Source organism: Squalius cephalus, assembly GCF_949319135.1.
Source record: "Squalius cephalus genome assembly, chromosome: 18".
NCBI lineage: Eukaryota > Metazoa > Chordata > Actinopteri > Cypriniformes > Leuciscidae > Squalius > Squalius cephalus.
In genome coordinates this window covers 13,262,945-13,287,506 of record NC_137139.1, presented here as the reverse complement: position 1 = coordinate 13,287,506, position 24,562 = coordinate 13,262,945, and the positions used below count along the sequence as shown (strand labels likewise).

General features: G+C 38.5%; 1 protein-coding gene across 2 annotated transcripts; it reads right to left on the bottom strand.

Annotated features, from left to right (window-relative positions):
• Nucleotides 1-606: 606 nt before the first annotated feature.
• Nucleotides 607-23,612, bottom strand: LOC307146051 (uncharacterized protein). 2 transcript variants are annotated; one of them, XM_079849815.1, is made up of 14 exons: nt 23,489-23,612; nt 21,883-21,927; nt 21,570-21,674; nt 19,892-19,936; nt 19,579-19,683; nt 17,540-17,584; nt 14,776-14,889; nt 14,307-14,411; nt 13,190-13,294; nt 12,307-12,778; nt 11,957-12,171; nt 4,745-4,789; nt 4,251-4,347; nt 607-3,966 (listed from the first exon to the last, which is right to left on the bottom strand). In XM_079849815.1, coding segments are annotated over exons 1-13 (1,461 nt in total). In that variant the 5' UTR covers nt 23,491-23,612; the 3' UTR covers nt 607-3,966; nt 4,251-4,289. The 2 variants fall into 2 exon arrangements, with proteins under 2 accessions (XP_079705941.1, XP_079705942.1); XM_079849816.1 differs by lacking the exon at nt 14,776-14,889 and having other exon boundaries at nt 23,489-23,586.
• Nucleotides 23,613-24,562: the final 950 nt, after the last annotated feature.

Here is a 24,562-nt window from a genome sequence, read left to right as displayed (position 1 = left end):
ACAAGAAAAACAGGAGTAGGATGAAGAAAAAAAAATCTTATAAACTCCTACCCCATTCTTATATTAAAGGGTTAGTTCACCCAAAAATGAAAATTCTGTCAGTAATTACTCACCCTCATGTTGTTCCAACCGCGTAAGACATTCGTTCATCTTCGAAACACAAATTAAGATATTTTTGATGAAATCTGAGCCATATCTGAATCCTCCATAGGCTTCTAAGTGACCGAAACTTGCTGGCCCAGAAAAGTTATTAAAGAGATCGTTAATATAGTCCAAGTGACTCCAGTGGCTCAATCTTAAGTATATCAAGCGACGAGAATACTTTTTGTGCGCAAAAACAAACAAAAATAACGACTTTATTCCACTATTCATTTCCTTCTCTCTGAGCCTCGTAGTGTTTTTGCGCTGCGCGTCTGTGTTGCACGTCATCACGCATCACACATATGACCGGCGTCGGCCAATACTGAGCCTACGTGGTGACGTGTAACACAGACGCGCTACGCAAAAACACTACGCGAACCAACTAGAGGCCCAGAGAGAAGGAAATGAAAAGTGGAATAAAGTCGTTATTTTTGTTTGTTTTTGCGCACAAAAAGTATTCTCGTCGCTTGATATACTTAAGATTGAGCCACTGGAGTCACTTGGACTATATTAACGATCTCTTTAATGACTTTTCTGGGCCAGCAAGTTTCGGTCACATAGCAGCCTATGGAGGAGTGAGACATAGCTCAGAATGATTTCATCAAAAATATCTTAATTTGTGTTCCGAAGATGAACGAAGGTCTTACGCGGTTGGAACAACATGAGGGTGAGTAATTACTGACAGAATTTTCATTTTTGGGTGAACTAACCCTTTAAGAAAGTTACAAATTAGATGGCCTCACCGACATGAAAAAAAAAAAAAAAAACAGCAAAAAACAAAAAAAAAACAAAAAATATAGCCCACACCAGATGTAATCTACTTTCAATTTTAACAATTTTCCCTTTTTTTTATTTATTTATTTATTTATTTTATTATTAATTCTGCTTACACAACACTAAACAAACAAAAACAACAATGATACAATAATGACAACTCTGGCAACGAAAACAACGACGAGACCATCATTGATGTTATAGTTTTAACAATTTTCACCATCATCTTTGTACAAGTTAAGTAAACTTGTACAAAGTTTTTGCATTTAAATTCCATTTTATGTTTTTAAGATATAAAACTCTCAAAAAGCTGTTTACTTTGTCATGACACAAAGTCAACCTGTTGTCCAGACCAGAACTTACAAGCATGTAAAACATTTGAATGTACAATGAGATCCAAAAGAGTTAAAATCCCATTTAAACCTAAAAAATTACCAGGTTTTAGGATGTCTATTACATAAAATCATTAAGATCCTGCACTTTTTTTAGATCACAAACAAAATAAGTACATTTTTGTGCTTAGTTGAAAATAGATCAAAATAGATAAATAATTATGAGTTTAAGAGAAATTGTATGTAACTCCATACGCTCCATTTAAGATACTAAAAACTGATTCAATTGACAATTAGTGTTTTTTTTTTAGTGTTTGTTACTCACAGGTTACTTTCATTTTTATACCAAAATATACATATCTACATTTACATTTATTTCTGACAATTATTTTACACACATTTCCAAGCACTATTTCCATTTAAACTTTCTGTCTGAAAGTGAGATAGGTTTGTGTTAAAATCCAGTGTAGGCTCACCAATGCCTGCAGAAAAAAAAAATCTCCCAAGTTGATGTTTGTGTTAGGTTGTTCAATGAATGACTTCAAAGAATAATATATTAATTTGGATCTTCATTAATATTTTTCAAATAATATAAAGTATCCATGCATGAAAAACACACCTTTACATGTGGTAAACTTTTAACAGTGCTGTAGATAATTCTGTTTGCTTAGCATATGACATAATAGAATTGCATATTGACTTGATTCAACTGAGCATACACAGAATATGCCAATTTATTATGATTAATGAGATTTTTGATAATTAATGAGATTATTATTTTGTAGATTTTTTTCCATCTTGTTCTCATTCAACAACAAAGTATGGACTGTGGGGACAAAAACTCATGAATTATATGAAGTCCTTTTCCTTGTACAATCCAAACTCCTCATCCAATGAAAATATTCTTGAGTATTGTGATACTTTACTGACATCAATGTCACTTTTTTTATTGGTAACACTTTACAATAAGGTTCATTAGTTAACATTAGTAAATATATTAACTAACATGAATTAACAATGAGCAGTACATTTGTTACAGTATTTATTAATCTTTGTTAATGTTAATAAAAATAAAGCTGTTCATTGTTTGTTCATGTTAGTTCACAGTGCAACTAATGTTAACAAATACAACCTTTGATTTTTATAATGTATTAGTAAATGTTGAAGTTAATATTAACTAATTAATAAATGCTGTAGAAGTATTGTTGATTCTTAGTTCATGTTAACTAAAGCCGCGTTTCCACCGCAGGAACTTTCCCCAGGAACTAGGAACTTTGGGCTGGTACTCGATGTGTTTACACCGCAGGAACCAGGGTCTAAATGAAGTTCCGGGTAAATATTTGCCCCTCCGATAGTCCCTGCTCACGAGGTAGTACTTTTTCAAAGTTCAGGAACTTTCAGGGGTGGGACTTGTGCGCTGCACAAGCTGATTGGTTGTGTTCACGCCGCATTTTGGTTGGATGACTCCACGCAGCATTTTCTTTATTTTTAACCTCCCTTTTAAAAAGTGGCTTCATGCAGTAAAGTTGTCTGTCTGCAAATATGGAATTTAATAAAAAAAACTGGGGGACTGGCGACGAGTTTCAGGCTTTATTATTTGGGTATTTGTGGAAGAGGAAACTTTCTGCGCGTTCGTCACAGCCATCTCACGGCCAATGTCCGCAATAGCTGATAACATACAATTTTATATCTAACGTTAGCATTACGAGCTCTGAACACGCTTTATCAGTGCTCGTCTCTTTTCTGCCACAGCTTTTAATATTAAGTCATTATGTTTACACATTGTCATCTATTGCAAGGCAAACCATGTTACAAATTTACTATAACAGGATTGAAATAGCGCATTGAGGTTGGTAACAAACAACTATTTACAAGACTGTCACTATTTATGATTGATAGACGGGGTTCAGGCTTTTTTTAAGAGTATTTGCGCAAAAGGAAATTTTTGCGCGTTCGTCCCAGTCATCTCACAACGTACCTTGTCTAATTTTATACGCATACGAGCTTTCTGAACACGCTTTAGTATCAGTGCTCGTCTATTTTGTTATGTTAATTAGCCTACCTCGTTAGTAAACCAATAACTGCAGCACAGTTTGAATCTCCTCCATACTTATAAATGTGGCGCTCAAAACTGATTACTGTCCGTCGCAGACTGGGAGGAGCAGTTGCGCGCAGTTTACCTTCCCGGTACTTTAGACCGCGGTGTAAACGCAGAAAGCAACCGGTCTGGGGCAAAAAAGGTTCCTGGGAAAAAAGTTCCTGGGACAAATTGTTCCGGGTAATTTCGGTGGAAAAGCGGCTTAAGGTAGTTAACTTATGTTAAAGGTGTGTTTGATTATGATTTCACTTTTCTAACTTTAGTTAGTGTGTAATGTTGCTGTTTGAGCATAAATAACATCTGCAAAGTTACAATGCTCAAAGTTCAGAGCAAAGGGAGATATTTTCTTTTAAAGAAATTACTTTTTAAGGACTACAACAAACGGCTGGTAGGGACTACAGGACATTTCTCCCGGGTTAGTGACATCACCAACCCTAAAATTTACATAAACCCCGCCCCCAGAACACGATTTATAGATTATCAAGACAGAATATGCTAATCAATGACTAGAAAAGATAACTACACATAAACTACATAAATTCATCAACTATCCAATCAGAATCGTCCTGTTGCTTTCTACATGTTGTCACTTCTTCTTGAGTCTCTCCATCATTGTCTGACCTAGGTTTGAACATAAACATTGAAATTTTCAGTGCATGTGTGTGTGAGGTAAAAGGACACAAGCTCTTGAAGCTCCGCCCCCTGTGCTGAAAGCAGCAGCTCATTTGCATTTAAAGGGACAGACACAAAAACGGTGCGTTTTTGCTCACCCTCAAAAAGTTCACACAAACACTCTGGGGACATCATAGACTTATTTTACATCTTGTGAAAAGGGCATTATACCATCCCTTTAACTAATGAAGCTTATTGTAAAGAGTTACCTTTTCATTCAACTGTAGTCTTACCTTTTTTGGTATCGCTGGGTGATTATCAGAGCTCCATTTTCACCATTTTTTACATATCATACGATGCGGAATCTCTGCAGGACGTAGCTTTCGTCCACTGCAGAGATTACATGAGAGAATGGAAAAAAAACATTACTGAAGCTTTGTGGAAGGTTAAAAAAAGCAGGATTTAACATAGATTTAAACATCCTTAATTCCAGAAAGAGCAAGAAGAGAAAAGCAAAAGTGTCCTATACACAAAAAAGTATGTTTCAAACTATCTGGGCAATATTCTACATCTAGGACCATATCAAAGTGGATTTCAAGACGTTGTGTTCAAAGGCAAGCAGCATCTCAAAATCAGTTGTGGAAAGACAACAAGCAGAATGCATTCTTTGCAAATGTGTAAGGTAGATGGATGGATGGATGGATAGATAGATAGCCTAATGAATCATGCTACATGCCATTTTCCACAAATATAAATTCATTTTTAGACAAGGGAATACAATTCAAACCTTTCGTTATCACTCCAAGACAGACCAGTGGATTTTGGTGTGTCCCTAGAAGATAAAAAGAGTTACATTTACATATACATGGTATAGGGAACTGAGCTTTTTCTTCTGAATATTATGGATAAGACATTCAAACCAGGGGGCTTCAAGCTGTGTCAAATAAAAAAATACATTTGACAGGTTTTAGAAAAAGTATTTTAGGGCTGAAAAAGTTAACACATTACAGTTTTTCTCCATTAGTTTGGCTCATTTCTTGAAACAGAAATTACATTCTCAAAACTCTAAGATCATTTGGCAAAACAGTCTTACAGTTCAGCACAACACTATAGCTCACTTGCAAAAGCTCATATCTCTCCTAAAACCGTTCACTCATGCTTCAAAACTAAATTTGTTTCCCATATAAAGAGTAAGTGCCACGAAAATGTCAAAGATCCTTCTCAATTGCTTTGGCTCATTTCTTGAAACAGACTGGACGTTCTCAACACTCTTGGTGCTTTTGTCAAAATAACGTGGATGGTTCGGCACAACACCATGGTTCACCTGCAAAAGCTCATACCTCTCCCAAAACAGTTCACTCATGTGTCAAAACTAAATTTCCTTCTCATTTAAACAGTCAGTGCCCCCAAAATGCTTCGTCCCTTTTAGTAGGGAGGTTAAGTGACTTTTGACTTCAAGTCATGATGCAAAGGTCCCCTTTGGTATGGAAGTACCTTAGGGCCATAGAAATAAATTTATCCTAAGACACACGTGAGATCACATTTTGTATCTTATATACGCACATTTTTTAAAAATGGCCGCCGACCATACTTGAGAGGCCCATATCTTTGCTTCTGTTATAGCTATAATGACAAATTTGGTATCAACGTGTACATTTTTGGGGTCAAGGAGTCCAATAAAATAGGTTCCAAGACTAAAAAACAATAATGTTGTCCTTACCATGACAATTGGAGGTGAAGTATGCAATTTTTTATTAAAAAACACATGCCAAACACACAGTGTTTCGGCGCCAGAGGTTTTTTCCTAAAATGTTCGATTTTGACATCTTCATTTCAAAAGGCTATATCTTAAAAGTGATAAAAGATAGAGACTTTCTGTAAATTAGAGAAATATTAAGGATGACCCAAAGTTTATTTAGGGATTACATTTTCCCATCTAATTTGCATATTATGACATCATTATGGTGGCGGCCATCTTGGATTATAGAATTTTCATGAAAAGTCGCGTTTAAATGATAAAATGATAAAATGCAGCACTTCTTTCCCCCCAAAATGTCCCTCACCTTCTGTATGCTATATTGCACAATACTGAATGCTCAGGTAAATAGTAAGTAGTAAACAAACTGTGTAAATCATTACTAATAAATGGTAGAAACAAACAGAATGCAAGTAGCAGTTGGCCTTTTGCTGTAGAGATTTTCTATTTACTACATACAGTAAATCATCCTCATTGGCCAAGTACTCAAAAGCCGGCATTCCCATCAGCTTGCGATAGACTATGCATAATAGCCCCTCTGCCCCGTGTCACACCATCTCTGCTCCTGCTACGAGCAGCGCGGCCAGATCTGCCTCGCGCGCGCGCCGAGTGTGCACAGCTCGGACTACTGTCATTGTCATTGCGACTCCCCACCCTGCCTCCACGTTGCCCCCTAACTGTCCTATGAATACTTCAACCTCGTCTAACATACCCAGTGGCATTAGACAAACAAAGTCTCCACCACAATACTGTCGCCGCGATTGTGGAGAGGCACACACGGTAAAAGGCACTCCCGCCTCGTTCCACACAACACTAACACGCCTGCTAACTTCGCGATGAACACTCCGACCCCGAGAAACATTATTCCCACCACTGACATTGGGTAAAGGACCATCTAAATTGGGCAAAGGATTCACCGTTTGTGCTTGGTGTAGGGCTCTACTTTCACTTTCAGAATCAGGCAGATATTCCCCTTCAGAATCAGGGTCCACGAATAGAAGACCCAACACTTCATTGCGGGTAAGCTTTATTGATGCCATTAGATAATAATAATAATAATAATCTAATGCAAATACTCGCTGACGTTGACAATATTGCTGTGATAAAATGGCTCACTCGCACACTAGCTCCGCTTTTGTTCGCACTGATTTAATGCGCTCTAGCTCGAAGATTTTGTATAGAAGCATGTTGTTTATTTGAGTCGGGGATGAAGTATGACATGTCTGCCATCTAAGGGAGGGTAGGTCGAACGAAATTTGACACCCTATTTGACACCCTATTTGGCCGTTTTATTCAGTGCCGCATCTTGTCGAGTAAACTCGACCGTGGCGCCTAGAGGGTTAATAATAATTTAATAAATAACAACTTAAAGTGTTGAATATGTGTATTACTGTATGGGTGCAAAGGAACTGATTAGTGAGACAATAAGTTCATAACTATGTTCACAGTTTGGCAAGGATTTCACATGCTTCCCCATTTCAGCTGGATCTAGGATGTCAGTCAGATTCTCAGTATGTTGGCTGTCTGAAGAGAAGTGCTGTTGAATGCTGATGCATGTTCCATGGAGGGCTGATGATGCTATTGTCGATGATGAGTTGTGGTCAATGTTATCAAAACCGCCAATGGTTAAGACACCCTTGACTGCCTGAGGTGGGACCACGACACCAATCTGCTCCTAGTGACTGATCACTGAATTCGCTATATCTATGCTAAATGTTTTCAAGCGGTCATATGACACACACATTCCTCTTTTATGCATGGCCTTCACCAGATATCTACTACCACTTTGCTGGTGTAGTTTCATTGCCAGATATAGCGAAGCTGGTGTTTCCCTCTCTCTTATGTGACAAGGAACACTGCCATGTTTCTTGGATCTGCATCTTACAGAGTTGAAAATGATTTGCTGCCCAATGGATGTTGCAGCCTGGAACTTCTCAGGTCCAGGAGGTGGCTGATCAATACCTGATCCATCAAGAAGCATGTGTAAGAACGATCTCAGCATGGGAGGGATAGAATCAGCTTCACAGGAAGTTGAGAAGGCACCTGTAAAAGCATGCTTCATTGGGAGATACTCTTGCCGGAGGATTTTGGCTGCTTTGAAGATGATGGAGACATCGGTAGAAGTGTTATTTTTCATGTTAGCAACAGCTTTGCTCAGGTCATCATCAAATACAACGGACCAGACACGATTTATTTGTACTGATCTGATGTCAGGAATCAGGCGTTCAATATCCTTCCGAAGGCGTGTGGTGTTGCATTTGATGTTTGGAAATCCAAGATCAGCAATGCGCTCGTCATAGAGGGCTGTCAAGTCAGACATTGCCAGTGATTCCCCTGAGCAACGATAGTCCTCGATGTATTCGAGCAACTCATTGAGGACATGTGCTCTGATGACCTGAGTTGCATTACTTTCAGTTGAGTCACATCCAACAGTTTCTGATTTTCTATAGAGCCTAGTCAGGCATGCACGATGATAAACAGCATTAATAGCAACCATGTCACCAGCAGCTAGTTCAGCCAATAGATGCCTGTCACCCACCACCTGAGCACATTCTTTCACTTTTCTATCCAAGCCAAGGGTGGCAGCCCTCCTCAGTTCCTTTTTTTTGCCCACTTCACCACAGAAGAGACACAGTTTATCGAATGGTTCACGTGATGATGTTGAGGGTCTGGGTAAAGCGAGTGTGGTGGACTTGTCACTCATTCGCCATGTTTTTACTGGACTCACAGACTCTTCATGCTTTTTTCTTTTTCTTGCTCTCTCAACTTTTTGTTTATCAATCGCATTTCTGCAGCTTTTGTGCCACACCATAGGATTTTGAATCATCAGCTGAACTACATCCTGACTACCACCACTAATGTCCACTATAAACTCAGGCAGATCCCCTAATGCCTTCAGCTCCTGGATGTTATCTAAAGCTTCTTTGTAACATGATTGCAATCTTTCAGGATTGTTTCTCAGTTTGAATGATGAAGAGGGATCTATCCATCCATCCATCCATCTTCTTCCGCTTATATTACTGCAAAAGCTGCACCGATCCATCTGTCAATCTCCCGTTCCATCCTTCCCTCACTCGTAAACAAAACCCCAAGATACTTAAACTCCTCCACTTGAGGCAGGAACTCTCCACCAACCTTCTTCAGCTTGACGGCATCCCTTACTTCCGGTGTCCACCACCGGGTTCGGGGATTTCCACCTCGACAGGCACCGGAGACCTTACGGCCACAGCTCCGAGCGGCCGCTTCGACAATGGAGGTGGAGAACATGGTCCACTCGGACTCAATATCTCCAGCCTCCCTCGGGATCCGGTCGAAGCTCCACCGGAGGTGGGAGTTGAAGATCTCTCTGACAGGAGACTCGGTCAAACGTTCCCAGCAGACCCTCACAGTACGCTTGGGTCTGCCGAGTCTGTCCAGATTCCTCCCCGCCATCAGATCCAACTCACCACCAGGTGGTGATCAGTTGACAGCTCCACCCCTCTCTTTACCCGAGTGTCCAAGACATATGGCCGCAGGTCAGATGAAACGACCACAAAGTCGATCATCGACCTACGGCCTAGGGTGTCCTGGTTCCACGTGCACTGATGGACACCCTTATGCTTGAACATGGTGTTCGTTATGGACAAACTGTAACTAGCACAGAAGTCCAATAACTGAACACCACTCGGGTTCAGATCAGGGGGGCCATTCCTCCCAATCACGCCCCTCCAGGTGTCACTGTCGTTGCCCACGTGGGCATTGAAGTCCCCCAGTAGAACGACGGAGTCCCCAGTTGGAGCACTTTCCAGCACCCCTCCCAGAGACCCCAAGAAGGCCGGGTACTCTGCATTGCCGTTCGGCCCGTAGGCGCACACGACAGTGAGAGACCTATCCCCGACCCGAAGGCCCAGGGAAACGACCCTCTCGTTCACCGGGGTGAACTCCAACACATGGCGGCTGAGCTGGGGGGCTATAAGCAAACCCACACCAGCCCGCCGCCTTTCACCATGGGCAACTCCAGAGTGGTGAAGAGTCCATCCTCTCTCGAGGAGAGTGGTTCCAGAGCCCAAGCCGTGCGTAGAGGTGATCCCGACTATCTCTAGTCGGAACCTCTCAACCTCACGCACAATCTCAGGCTCCTTCCCCGCCAGCGAGGTGACGTTCTACGTCCCTAGAGCTAGCTTCCGTGTCCAGGGATCGGGTTGTCTAGCTAGCTAGTTACTAGTTATCTAACATTAAAAGCATTTTTCTATTTAATGAGAAAGTCATACGAACCTCAAAGTGTTAACCTGTCACCTCTGACCTTCAACAGCTGTCACAGCTCCTGGTGCAGATGGGATGTGTTGTTGCAGGAACTGATTTGCTATAGACTACTCCTGACTGGTCGAAATCTCATGCTACTTAGGACAAATGTAATGTACAGAAGTAGCTGCACTACTTAAATACAAAATTAAAGTTTTTGAAGGAAAAGATAAGTAAAGTCACTCTGATGACACAATTTTTATGTGAAATGTGCATATTTACCCCCAATTGTCATGGTATGGGGAAAATATTTGTTTTTTTAAACTTGAAACCAATTTTATTGGATTCCTTGACCCCAAAAATGTACACTTTGACACCAAATTTGTCATTATAGTGATAACAGAAGCAAAGATATGGGCTCTAGAGTATTTTCGGCGCATTGGCGGCCATTTTTGAAATTACCTGTTTATTTCTGATACAAAGTGTGATGTCACTTGTGTCTTAGGATAAATTTATTTGTATGACCCTAAGGTACTTCCATACCAAAGGCGACCTTTGCATCATGACTTGAAGTCAAAGGCCTATTTTTTGGCCTTAACCTCCCTACTATTTGGCATTGTGTAAGCACTGCAAGTCAAAATGTTTAGATGTTTTGTCACTATGGCAGAGGACCATTGAAATATCCCTCATGTCCACCTTTCAGTCTTAGTCCAGTCCTTCATTGACAATGGTTACTGTACTGTTTCTTGTCTAACAGAATACAATTGTGTATAAAACTGAAAAAAAGAAATAGGATTTTAGGGTAAGAGTAGCCTCCAAGGTTTGACATCACACATTGCACTCATACTGCCAAGGAAATTGTAACCATTATCATTCACACACATAAAGTAACTTCCATACATCAGAGTAAAAAGAAAATGTATACAGCATAATATACTGTAATATAAACGCACAAACAAAAAACAATGAAAAAGATATGCAACCTACAGTGCTGTAAATAAAGCTGGAGTTTCACAACTAACAGTTCTTCACTGGTGGCTGTCCTCACCCTCCTCATCCACACGCCGCTGTCTGTCTGGCCACAGATTCTCGTCCACATCACAGCGTATATTCTCCCTTGCGATGCAACGAGGGAAGAAACGGCGTGCATGTCGCAACCATCCCCTACACTGATCTCCTGTGATATCCTCACACGCAGCGTCCATTGCATGGAGCAGGGACCTCTGATCTTGAGCCTGATGCTCATACACTCTCCACCTCCAAGCGGAGAAATACTCCTCAATAGGATTGAGGAAAGGAGAGTAAGGTGGTAGGAACACCATGACCATCCTTGGATGAGTAGTGAACCAGGCCCTGATGAGCGGGCCACGGTGGAAATTCAATATATATGTGGTATTCATGGTATTATGTCCTTGACTAATTTTGACAATTGTGCATGTGATGACTTAGCCTATACAATGAAATGACGCTGACACGTTTTGGAGCGAACAACCATTAGACTGAGAATCAACAATCAGTTTAGATCAACAAGATCTATTCACTTGGAAATTGTGCTAAATGTAGGCTACCTGTACTTAATCATTTGCAAAGATGTACTGAGACACTGAGACATGTACTTAGACATTTGCAATTTGATGAAATTAATGAGAAATTCAATTCTGTTGTGAACAATTGCCAAGTGGTTTGGAGGTTTGTCCATGGTGTTATGAGAATGTCATTTCTGTTTCAAGAAATGAGCCAAACCAATGGAGAAAACTGTAACATGAGAAATGATCATGTTTAATACTGTTATTTTTTTAACGTAGTTAATGTCTTTGGTCTAGTTGACATATTACCATTTATTTTTATTTTTATAGAAAAACTGGTCAGAATCATTGCAAAAGCAGAATCCCTAAACTTAAAATGCCATTTTATGTATGTATTATTTTTAGACAAACCTTTGTCTCAAACGGCAGAGTAAGTCACTTGCAGACATTGATCTCTATTGTAAAGAGTTACCTTTTCATTCAACTGTAGTCTTACCTTTTTTGGTATCGCTGGGTGATTATCAGAGCTCCATTTTCACCAAAGCTTTTCAACAACTTAATAACAACTTCAGAGGCATCTAGATCCTCCAGTTGACTTCCTAAGCAATCTGGGTAATCATCGGTCAGTTCCTGTATGAAGGTTCTTAGTTCATCTGCACTCATTCTACCAAGTAAAGTACCGATACACAAAGAGGCTGGTTCACTCATGATCTATAATAGACAAAAACAAAACAAAACAAAACAAAACAAATAAGGCACTACTTAGCTGTCCTATTACAAAAAAGTAGTAACATTGTAAAATGTTGAATGTAATATTCTGAATATTGAAAATGTGGCACTGATTACCCTGTAGACCTTATCGTGGCCTTTGTGTTTTTCTCCTGCACAAACTTTACAGATGTGCATTTGGTCAGTTTTACAGAACACCTCCAATGTTCTGTTGTGTTGCGGGCACAGCATTTGTTTAGGGTTGCCATCCACCTCTGTCAGGGTGTGTCCTTGATGAGCTGGGGTGATGATGTGACACCTGACATGGTTCTCACAAAGGTGGACAGTGCACTCGAAGCAGTACTTCACAGCTTTGTACTTTGTCTCCAAGCAGTAATCACAGACCACATCTCCAAGTTCAGCAAAGAAGTGGTCTGGTCTAGTAGAACTAAACTCTTCTTTCTGGCATTTAAAACATTTTTGCTCACTTATGCACTTTCTACAAAATGTGTGTCCACAATGATTGGTTATTTCAATCGTGTGTGTTTTACATATCATACAATGCGGAATCTTCGGAACGCGGAGACGTGCACTACGTAGCTTTAGTCCACTGCAGAGATTACATGAGAGAATGGAAAAAAAACATTAAAGAAGCTTTGTGGAAGGTTAAAAAAAGCAGGATTTAACATAGATTTAAACATCCTTAATTCCAGAAAGAGCAAGAAGAGAAAAGTAAAAGTGTCCTATACCCAAAAAAGTATGTTTCAAACTATCTGGGCAATATTCTACATCTAGGACCATATCAAAGTGGATTTCAAGACGTTGTGTTCAAAGACAAGCAGCATCTCAAAATCAGTTGTGGAAAGACAACAAGCAGAATGCATTCTTTGCAAACGTGGATGGATGGATGGATGGATGGATGGATGGATGGATGGATGGATGGATGGATGGATGGATGGATGGATGGATGGATGGATGGATAGATAGATAGATAGATAGATAGAATTTTAGAATTTCACACCTTGTTTTCCAAATTGGAGATTCTGTTGTGAAGTTTATGGGATGGTGCATTGAATCGCCACTCGAACACAGATCCACTGACGAGTTTGATGTGTGTACATTAGCCCTGTCAGAATATAAAAACTAATTTTACTTTCCACCCAGCAAACCGCAATGGGAGCCCAATGCAATAAACTAGGCTATGTGAAACAACCAATTCTACAATTTTAAATAACAATTTGATAAGAAATGAATCTTTATACACAATTTTACCAATTGTGACTTACAAGTTTATTTGGGTCCAGACCACTATTGCAAACATTTTATATTTAAATAACATGACATCCCTAAATAAACACATAGCGTATTCAGCAATACAAAATATGGGGCCTACAAATGGAACTGTTTAGTATGCTAGAGATCAAGCACAGTATCATTTCTTAACTTAAATAGTCTAACTCACTGTCTAGTTCCACAAAACACTCCATATCATCTGACACCGGTGAGTTCATGTTTAAGGAAAAAATAAAACCCTGCAACCCTGCATCCTTAATTCCAGAAAGAGCAAGAAGAGAAAAGCAAAAGTGTCCTATACACAAAATAGTATGTTTCAAACTATCTGGGCAATATTCTACATCTAGGACCATATCAAAGTGGATTTCAAGACGTTGTGTTCAAAGGCAAGCAGCATCTCAAAATCAGTTGTGGAAAGACAACAAGCAGAATGCATTCTTTGCAAATGTGTAAAAAAGATAGAATGCAGAAAGTGAAAATGGATGGATAGATAGATAGATAGATAGATAGATAGATAGATAGATAGATAGATAGATAGAAAGACTCATTAACATGAGACGTGCAAAAAGGATAGAATAAGTGAATATTTGAAATATTTAGTTTGCACAAAAGACAGTTGCAGAAACCTTGGAAGAATTTACTCCATGCAACTCTGTCTTAGTTGAAAAAGAAAACGATTGCTTTCTTTACAGTATTACAAATGGTTACCTGTTTTAACATTTGTTTAAGAGAGGCCATTAGAAAGAATGATTGACATATATAAAACGACAGATAGATAGATAGATAGATAGATAGATAGATAGATAGATAGATAGATAGATAGATAGATAGATAGAATTTTAGACCTTGTGTTTTTGATTGTAAAGTTCATGGTAGGACCAATTATTTCTTCAGCACTATCCTCTGGCGAGCTTATAGGCAACGAGAACCGTGAAGCTCTGTTTCGTCCACTGCAGGGATTACATAAGAGAATGGAAAAAACACATTACTGAAGCTTTGTGGAAGGTTAAAAAAAGCAGGATTTAACATAGATTTAAACATCCTTAATTCAATAAAGAGCAAGAAGAGAAAAGCAAAAATGTCCTATACACAAAAAAGTATGTTTCAAACTATCTGGGCAATATTCTACATCTAGGACCATATCAAAGTGGATTTCAAGACGTTGTGTTCAAAGGCAAGCAGCATCTCAAAATCAGTTGTGGAAAGACAACAAGCAGAATGCATTCTTTGCAAATGTGTAAAAAAGATAGAATGCAGAAAATGGATGGATGGATGGATGGATGGATGGATGGAAAGAATTTTAGAATTTCACACCTTTTTTTCCAAATTGGAGATTCTGTTGTGAAGTTTATGGGATGGTGCATTGAATCGCCACTCGAACACAGATCCACTGACGAGTTTGATGTGTGTACATTAGCCCTGTAACGACTGAGACCAGATCAGACACAAATGTTTGGTATATATGTACCATAAAATTCTTCAAACTTCACTGTGGTCCCATCCCCCAAACAGGGCAAGACGGTCCTAGTTGTCATGACCACAATCAGATAAGGTTTTATGAGTGTTAAAGAATGTGTCCCATGCTTAAAAGAGAGACAATGGAAAGACAGAATCAATCCTTAATAAAGACTCTCCTGCATTCATTTATAGATGAACTGATTAACCTGAAATTAACATGCATTCCAGAACATTTCGTGAGTTTATTGTCTTGTGTGGTGTCTTTTAATACTATTATCTGTTAATACTATTATTTCTTTGATACTATATATCTTATTATATAACCCACATGTTTGGTCTCTATAAATTGGTACTTCAAAGATCGAAATGATTATGTACATGATATGCTGATAGCTGTGCAACATATTAGTATTACAAGAATCTTTCTTAGTTTCATCTTCAAGAACCAACCCAGCGTGCCATTGCAGATGAGCATGCTTAGAACATAGCGTCGTAAATCTTCCCCACAGAGGAAACTCCCGCCAGAAATTCCACCCTTCTCATTGGTTGTGCCAGCCTTCAAGGTGTTACCTTTACCAGGCTTTAAAAGGCCTCTCCGCTAGCCCTTCCCTCTCTTAGCTTGTCTCATCCAGCTACAACACTGCTTCTGCTGATACTGGGGAAAACCCCTCCCCCATCACTGGGGCCCTGGGCCCAGCAGGCCGGAGCACTGCCTGCCATGCTTTCACGCTCCCCAAAGGAAGACAGACTGCCTCTTCTTCAATACAGAAAAACTGCAACTTTACCATCATTGAATCGGCAACGATCAACTCCTGGCCTTCTTGGCATTAAAGAATGCCGCACCGTCCAGCGTGCCCTCAGCAGGCCAGGACAGCAGGCTTCGACTCACAACAGCCATGTGCTCGAAGCCACCATGCGAGCTCCGACCCACAACAGCATCAGAACCACACGATGGCAACTTGCACCATGACTTTTGACCCTCACGGACCCACCAACGAACTCAATTTTCAACCACTTCAAGAATTGTATCCATGCAAGTATTCAATTTAATGAGGTGCTCTGAAAATGATCAGCTGATGGTTCTTTTCAATGTTAAATAGATCTTTTCCATAGTTCTATTTCCTGCTTCCGGTTCCACATCACTCACCCCTTTACCTATGCATGTATGTATGGATGAATGTATGTATGTTTGTTTGTTTAGTTTAGTTATGTTTGTGATTTAGTTAATAAACTTGTGCACAATTATGCATCTGGTTTCTGATCCTCTGTTTGCATACAAAGTCCCTTTTACGATCTTGATCTTGTTACATGCTCTAAGCACTGTACAAGCTAAGGAATAATTATTTTTCAGTGACCATGAAAGATACACTTTTCTTAGAATAAATGAATAATCAAAGAGTTCATTGGAACTGATTAATTGATTGTAATATTAATTGGCTTACCTCAAAGTTGATCTAATTAACTGACCCAAATATTAATAATTAATCATAATTAGTAATTATGGATTATTATTAATATTTCCCCTTTGAGCTAATATTGTTACAGCCCTGTCAAAATATAAAAAACTAATGTTACAAAGTTTCCACCCAGCGAACCGCAATGGGAGTCCAATGCAATAAACAGTGCTGACACCCCAGCAATGGCCTAGAATGACTGTGACAATCTTGTCTGTTCTAACTTCAGCTTAATGAATCATGCTACATGCCATTTTTTAACATAGTTAATGCATTTGGTCTAGTTGACATTATTACCATTTATTTTTCTTTTTATAGAAAACTGGTCAGAATCATTACGAAAGCAGAATCACTAAACTTTAAATGCCATTTTACATATGTATTATTTTTAGACAAACCATTGTCTCGAACGGCAGAGTAAGTCACTTGCAGACATTGATCTCTCCCTGTCAAAATATATAAAGGGTTTAGTCTAAGTTACATGTTACAGTTACAGTTTCTTCTGAGTGTTGCAACAACTAGGTAGGCTATGTGAAACAACCAATTCTACAATTTTAGATAACAATTAATCTTTATACGACTTTACAAATTGTGACTTTCAAGTTTATTTGGGTCCAGACCACTATTGCAAACATTTTATATTTAAATAACATGACATCCCTAAATAAACACATAGCGTATTCAGCAATACAAAATATGGGGCCTACAAATGGAACTGTTTAGTATGCTAGAGATCAAGCACAGTATCATTTCTTAACTTAAATAGTCTAACTCACTGTCTAGTTCCACAAAACACTCCATATCATCTGACACCGGTGAGTTCATGTTTAAGGAAAAAATAAAACCCTGCAACCCTGCATCCTTAATTCCAGAAAGAGCAAGAAGAGAAAAGCAAAAGTGTCCTATACACAAAATAGTATGTTTCAAACTATCTGGGCAATATTCTACATCTAGGACCATATCAAAGTGGATTTCAAGACGTTGTGTTCAAAGGCAAGCAGCATCTCAAAATCAGTTGTGGAAAGACAACAAGCAGAATGCATTCTTTGCAAATGTGTAAGGTAGATGGATGGATGGATGGATAGATAGATAGCCTAATGAATCATGCTACATGCCATTTTCCACAAATATAAATTCATTTTTAGACAAGGGAATACAATTCAAACCTTTCGTTATCACTCCAAGACAGACCAGTGGATTTTGGTGTGACCCTAGAAGATAAAAAGAGTTACATTTACATATACATGGTATAGGGAACTGAGCTTTTTCTTCTGAATATTATGGATAAGACATTCAAACCAGGGGGCTTCAAGCTGTGTCAAATAAAAAAATACATTTGACAGGTTTTAGAAAAAGTATTTTAGGGCTGAAAAAGTTAACACATTACAGTTTTTCTCCATTAGTTTGGCTCATTTCTTGAAACAGAAATTACATTCTCAAAACTCTAAGATCATTTGGCAAAACAGTCTTACAGTTCAGCACAACACTATAGCTCACTTGCAAAAGCTCATATCTCTCCCAAAACCGTTCACTCATGCTTCAAAACTAAATTTGTTTCCCATATAAAGAGTAAGTGCCACGAAAATGTCAAAGATCCTTCTCAATTGCTTTGGCTCATTTCTTGAAACAGACTGGACGTTCTCAACACTCTTGGTGCTTTTGTCAAAATAACGTGGATGGTTCGGCACAACACCATGGTTCACCTGCAAAAGCTCATACCTCTCCCAAAACAGTTCACTCATGTGTCAAAACTAAATTTCCTTCTCATTTAAACAGTCAGTGCCCCCAAAATGCTTCGTCCCTTTGGCATTGTGTAAGCACTGCAAGTCAAAATGTTTAGATGTTTTGTCACTATGGCAGAGGACCATTGAAATATCCCTCATGTCCACCTTTCAGTCTTAGTCCAGTCCTTCATTGACAATGGTTACTGTACTGTTTCTTGTCTAACAGAATACAATTGTGTATAAAACTGAAAAAAAGAAATAGGATTTTAGGGTAAGAGTAGCCTCCAAGGTTTGACATCACACATTGCACTCATACTGCCAAGGAAATTGTAACCATTATCATTCACACACATAAAGTAACTTCCATACATCAGAGTAAAAAGAAAATGTATACAGCATAATATACTGTAATATAAACGCACAAACAAAAAACAATGAAAAAGATATGCAACCTACAGTGCTGTAAATAAAGCTGGAGTTTCACAACTAACAGTTCTTCACTGGTGGCTGTCCTCACCCTCCTCATCCACACGCCGCTGTCTGTCTGGCCACAGATTCTCGTCCACATCACAGCGTATATTCTCCCTTGCGATGCAACGAGGGAAGAAACGGCGTGCATGTCGCAACCATCCCCTACACTGATCTCCTGTGATATCCTCACACGCAGCGTCCATTGCATGGAGCAGGGACCTCTGATCGTGAGCCTGATGCTCATACACTCTCCACCTCCAAGCGGAGAAATACTCCTCAATAGGATTGAGGAAAGGAGAGTAAGGTGGTAGGAACACCATGACCATCCTTGGATGAGTAGTGAACCAGGCCCTGATGAGCGGGCCACGGTGGAAATTCACATTGTCCCATACAATGACATATTGTGGTAGGTGATGCCCTACGAGACCTCTCTCATTATCAGGGATCAAATCAAAATGAAGGCGTCCAAGAAGATGAGGAGCTTCTGTGTATTGTATGGGCCAAGACTGGGGATGTGAGTGGCCACACCATTCTCAGATATGGCAGCACACATAGTTATATTGCCCCCTCGCTGGTCTGGGACATCCACCGCGGCCTGGTGGCCAATAATATTATATGGTATATTTTATATATATATATATATATTTATCATGGTATTATTTTCTTGACTAATTTTGACAATTGTGCATGTGATGACTTATACAATGAAATGACGCTGACACGTTTTGGAGCGAACAACCATTAGACTGAGAATCAACAATCAGTTTAGATCAACAAGATCTATTCACTTGGAAATTGTGCTAAATGTAGGGTACCTGTACTTAATCATTTGCAAAGATGTACTGAGACACTGAGACATGTACTTAGACATTTGCAATTTGATGAAATTAATGAGAAATTCAATTCTGTTGTGAACAATTGCCAAGTGGTTTGGAGGTTTGTCCATTTTGTTTTGAGAATGTCATTTCTGTTTCAAGATTTTTGATAGATAGAATTTTAGAATTTCAGACCTTTTTTTCGAAACTGGAGAATCTGTTGTGAAGTTTATGATACGGTGAATAGACTCATCACTCGAACACAGATCCACTGACGAGTTTGATGTGTGTACATTAGCCCTGTCAGAATATAAAAACAAATGTTACAAAGTTTCCACCCAGCGAACCGCAATGGGAGTCCAATGCAATAAACAGTGCTGACACCCCAGCAATGGCCTAGAATGACTGTGACAATCTTGTCTGTTCTAACTTCAGCTTAATGAATCATGCTACATGCCATTTTCCACAAATATAAATTCATTTTTAGACAAGGGAATACAATTCAAACCTTTCGTTATCACTCCAGGACAGACCAGTGAATTTTGGTGTGTCCCTAGAAGATAAAAAGAGTTACATTTACATATACATGGTATAGGGAACTGAGCTTTTTCTTCTGAATATTATGGATAAGACATTCAAACCAGGGGGTTTCAAGCTATGTCAAATAAAAAAATACATTTGACAGGTTTTAGAAAAAGTATTTTAGGGCTGAAAAAGTTAACACATTAACATGAGAAATGATCATGTTTAATACTGTTATTTTTTTACAGAGTTAATGCATTTGGTCTAGTTGACATTATTACCAATTCTTTTTCTTTTTATAGAAAAACTGGTCAGAATCATTGCGAAAGCAGAATCACTAAACTTTAAATGCCATTTTACATATGTATTATTTTTAGACTCAAACGGCAGAGTAAGTCACTTGGAGACTTCCTGTCAAAATATATAAAGGGTTTAGTCTAAGTTACATGTTACAGTTCCAGTTTCTTCTGAGTGTTGCAACAACTAGGTAGGCTATGTGAAACAACCAATTCTACAATTTTAGATAACAATTCAAAGCAAAATTAATCTTTAAATACGATTTTACCAATTGTGACTTAAGCCTGGAACACACCAAGCCAACGCCGATGAACTAGCGCTGATGAAAGCCGACTGTGTTGTCGTCTCGCGTCGCCTGTCTATTTCTACAGATATATTCATCTATATTCATCATTCAAAAAGGGAAACCAACGCTGCAGGCTGCAGATACACACACCGTAAACAAAACAGTGCGTGCTTACCGTTTTGAATATCAATCCTGCTAAACACTTTCTTTATTCCACTCCGCTCATGTTAATATTGAAATATTCGCTATTAAAGGAACACTCAGGTAAGATGACGTAACATTAGAACATCCTTCTATCTGTGCCGATTTTGACTTCTTTGTTCACTGTTTTGCTATTATTCTCGTCATCTCGTGTACTGACTCGTTCACTAATCTGAACAGCCAATCAGAGTTCCCTCTTTCACCGACGACCCGACGCCGATTCAACATGTGGAATCGGCTGGAAAAAAGCAGACAAGAACCAATTTCAGCCGACGGTGCGGAACACATTGAGAAAACTTAGTCGGCCGACGCACAAAAACTGCCCAACAGCCGACCATCAGCTTGGTGTGTTCCAGGCTTTACAAGTTTATTTGGGTCCAGACCACTATTGCAAACATTTTATATTAAAAATAACATGACATCCCTAAATAAACACATAGCGTATTCAGCAATACAAAATATGGGGCCCACAAATGGAATTGTTTAGTATGCTAGAGATCAAGCACAGTATCATTTCTTAACTTAAATAGTCTAACTCACTGTCTAGTTCCACAAAACACTCCATATCATCTGACACCGGTGAGTTCATGTTTAAGGAAAAAATAAAACCCTGCAACCCTGCATCCTTAATTCCAGAAAGAGCAAGAAGAGAAAAGCAAAAGTGTCCTATACACAAAATAGTATGTTTCAAACTATCTGGGCAATATTCTACATCTAGGACCATATCAAAGTGGATTTCAAGACGTTGTGTTCAAAGGCAAGCAGCATCTCAAAATCAGTTGTGGAAAGACAACAAGCAGAATGCATTCTTTGCAAATGTGTAAAAAAGATAGAATGTGAAAATGGATGGATGGATAGATAGAATTTTAGAATTTCAGACCTTTTTTTCGAAACTGGAGAATCTGTTGTGAAGTTTATGATACGGTGAATAGACTCATCACTCGAACACAGATCCACTGACGAGTTTGATGTGTGTACATTAGCCCTGTCAGAATATAAAAACAAATGTTACAAAGTTTCCACCCAGCGAACCGCAATGGGAGTCCAATGCAATAAACAGTGCTGACACCCCAGCAATGGCCTAGAATGACTGTGACAATCTTGTCTGTTCTAACTTCAGCTTAATGAATCATGCTACATGCCATTTTCCACAAATATAAATTCATTTTTAGACAAGGGAATACAATTCAAACCTTTCGTTATCACTCCAGGACAGACCAGTGAATTTTGGTGTGTCCCTAGAAGATAAAAAGAGTTACATTTACATATACATGGTATAGGGAACTGAGCTTTTTCTTCTGAATATTATGGATAAGACATTCAAACCAGGGGGTTTCAAGCTATGTCAAATAAAAAAATACATTTGACAGGTTTTAGAAAAAGTATTTTAGGGCTGAAAAAGTTAACACATTAACATGAGAAATGATCATGTTTAATACTGTTATTTTTTAACAGAGTTAATGCATTTGGTCTAGTTGACATTATTACCAATTCTTTTTCTTTTTTATAGAAAAACTGGTCAGAATCATTGCAAAAGCAGAATATATATATGATTATATATACGGTTTTACCAATTGTGACTTACAAGTTTATTTGGGTCCAGACCACTATTGCAAACATTTTATATTTAAATAACATGACATCTCTAAATAAACACATAGCGTATTCAGCAATACAAAATATGGGGCCTACAAATGGAACTGTTTAGTATGCTAGAGATCAAGCACAGTATCATTTCTTAACTTAAAAGGGACTGAAAAATACTATCTATTTCCTCAAAACGCTCCATATAATCTGACACCGGTGAGTTCATTTTTAAGGAAAAAACAAAAGCCTGCAAATTGGGAGAAAAATTAGTCCATTAAGAGGTAAAAATGCATCTAAGCACAGACAACCTTGAATCATTGAATTTGATTGTTCAAGTTTGGTTTCAAGATGTGTTTTCCAATACATTGCAAAACATGCATGCTCAAGTGTATTCAGTCTCTGTGATATTAGTACATCGTTTAGTTGTATGAACACGTCAGAGTTCACCAAACTGTAACTTTTGGCGAATTCCATATGCATTTTTGCACCCATTAAGGAACTGGGAGTTGGCCCAACTTTGTGACTAATTTTGTAGCCTACAGTGAGGTAATATTTGCCAAGTTACTTTTAAACTAAAAAACTTTAAAACCAACGTGAAATATCCCTTGGCTTACACTTACACATTCTTTTAGATTAATTTGTTTTTATCCAAATGCAATACGAAGAGGCACTAACGTTACACAGTTGAAATAAATGTATGTTTGACGCAAATCATTCAGCCTAACGTTACATGATTTATCCTTATTTTTAACAATCTATGGCTTCGTGTAGAGTGTTTTCGTGGAGATCTGTTTTACTGTTTAGTAACCACTTTACATTAAAACAAAGTTTTTTGATCGATTGGTCGTGTCAGTAAGTTAGTAATAGTTAGCTGCTAATGGTGATGATGATCCCGTCCTGTTGCGCTGAAAATAACTTCATGCTAGGCTATATAACGTTAGGTAACTTAGCAGCTAGGCCTAACGTTACGTGTCGCTTGCCTAACACTACGTTACTCCTTTGGCGTTAAGAAATAACAATTACTGGTTTCCACACTATCTCATTGAAGAAGAAAAAACATAATAATATGACATTTTCCATTGGCTTGAAATGTTGAATAAAGTAGGCCTAGTATGACGTCAGTATTGTCGGGTGTTGGTGTATTTTTAAAGCAAATAAACAAGCGAAATTTTGTAGTTTTCATTAATATATCCTATATGTACAACTACTTACATATGTATCCTACGTGATTCGTATTCTTCTGTCTGTTTCAATAGGCATCCACGACAATTTGTCCTTTAACGTACACAGCAGACTGGACTTCAGTTTCGTTTTAAAGAGAGACTGCAATGTCAATAGTGAGAATGAATCATTATTTTGAACCGGCTCTTTTTAGTGAACTGGACGAACCAGTTTACCAAACCAGACTCAAGGTAAAAGAGTAGCAAAATATGTGAATATTTAAAAAAAAAAGTGAATTTGAGAATTTGTACAATAAATATTCGTAGCTTACTAATTCGTGAACATTTACACTCACAGCTGCTCCAATGTGAAAACCTGTAAAATAAAATCTGAAGTTGAATGTTGAAATTTGCACTCGCAGACAATAGTCACAAACTGTATTCTGAATTTGAAGCTTTAATAAAAAATGAATAAAATACATTTAAATGGATGAATAAACAAACATGTTGCCCAATTATTATTTTCTTTATTTGTCTTTATTTATTATATTAACAATGAACGCTTAGTTACCTTTACATCATTAAAAATGGGTGTCTCAACTGTACTACATATGGGTACAGTTGAGACAAAGTTGAGACAAAAAGCACCTTATTTTTATGAGCTAATTGAGGAAAATATAAACTACTTATGGTTATTATTGATTGATAATCTTAGTCTACAAGCCAATGAAATGTCATGTGGCATGTCATGTGGAAATTCACTTATTTTCAGTATCTATTTTTGTGTGGAAAAAAATAAACGCAAAAAGTGTCTTAACTGTAGGCTACTCAGTCTACCCACACTGTCTGTAGGCGTGACAGTAGGCTAGTTCCCTCTGGAGTGGGAGTCGACTCGGCAGTTCATTGGATCAGTTTCATCCAGTTCACCAAAAAGAACCAGTTCAAAAGAATGATTCATTCACGAACCGGGCATCACTGTTTTGCTGTCTCTGAAAACGAAACTAAGTGCGGTCTGTAAATAGTTTTCCGTCACGTGACTGGCGCAGAGGACAAAACATCCCTACGCAAAACATCCATAGAGCTTGGAGTAGAGAAGGCTGCATTCTTTCAGCACCGTTGTGGGGGC

Coding starts and splice junctions, on each gene's coding strand:
- LOC307146051 (XM_079849815.1), bottom strand. Junction 19,684..19,891: donor TCCTGGAGTGATAACGAAAG/GTTTGAATTGTA, acceptor ATATTCTGACAG/GGCTAATGTACACACATCAA. Junction 17,585..19,578: donor TCTCCAGTTTCGAAAAAAAG/GTCTGAAATTCT, acceptor TTTATCTTCTAG/GGTCACACCAAAATCCACTG.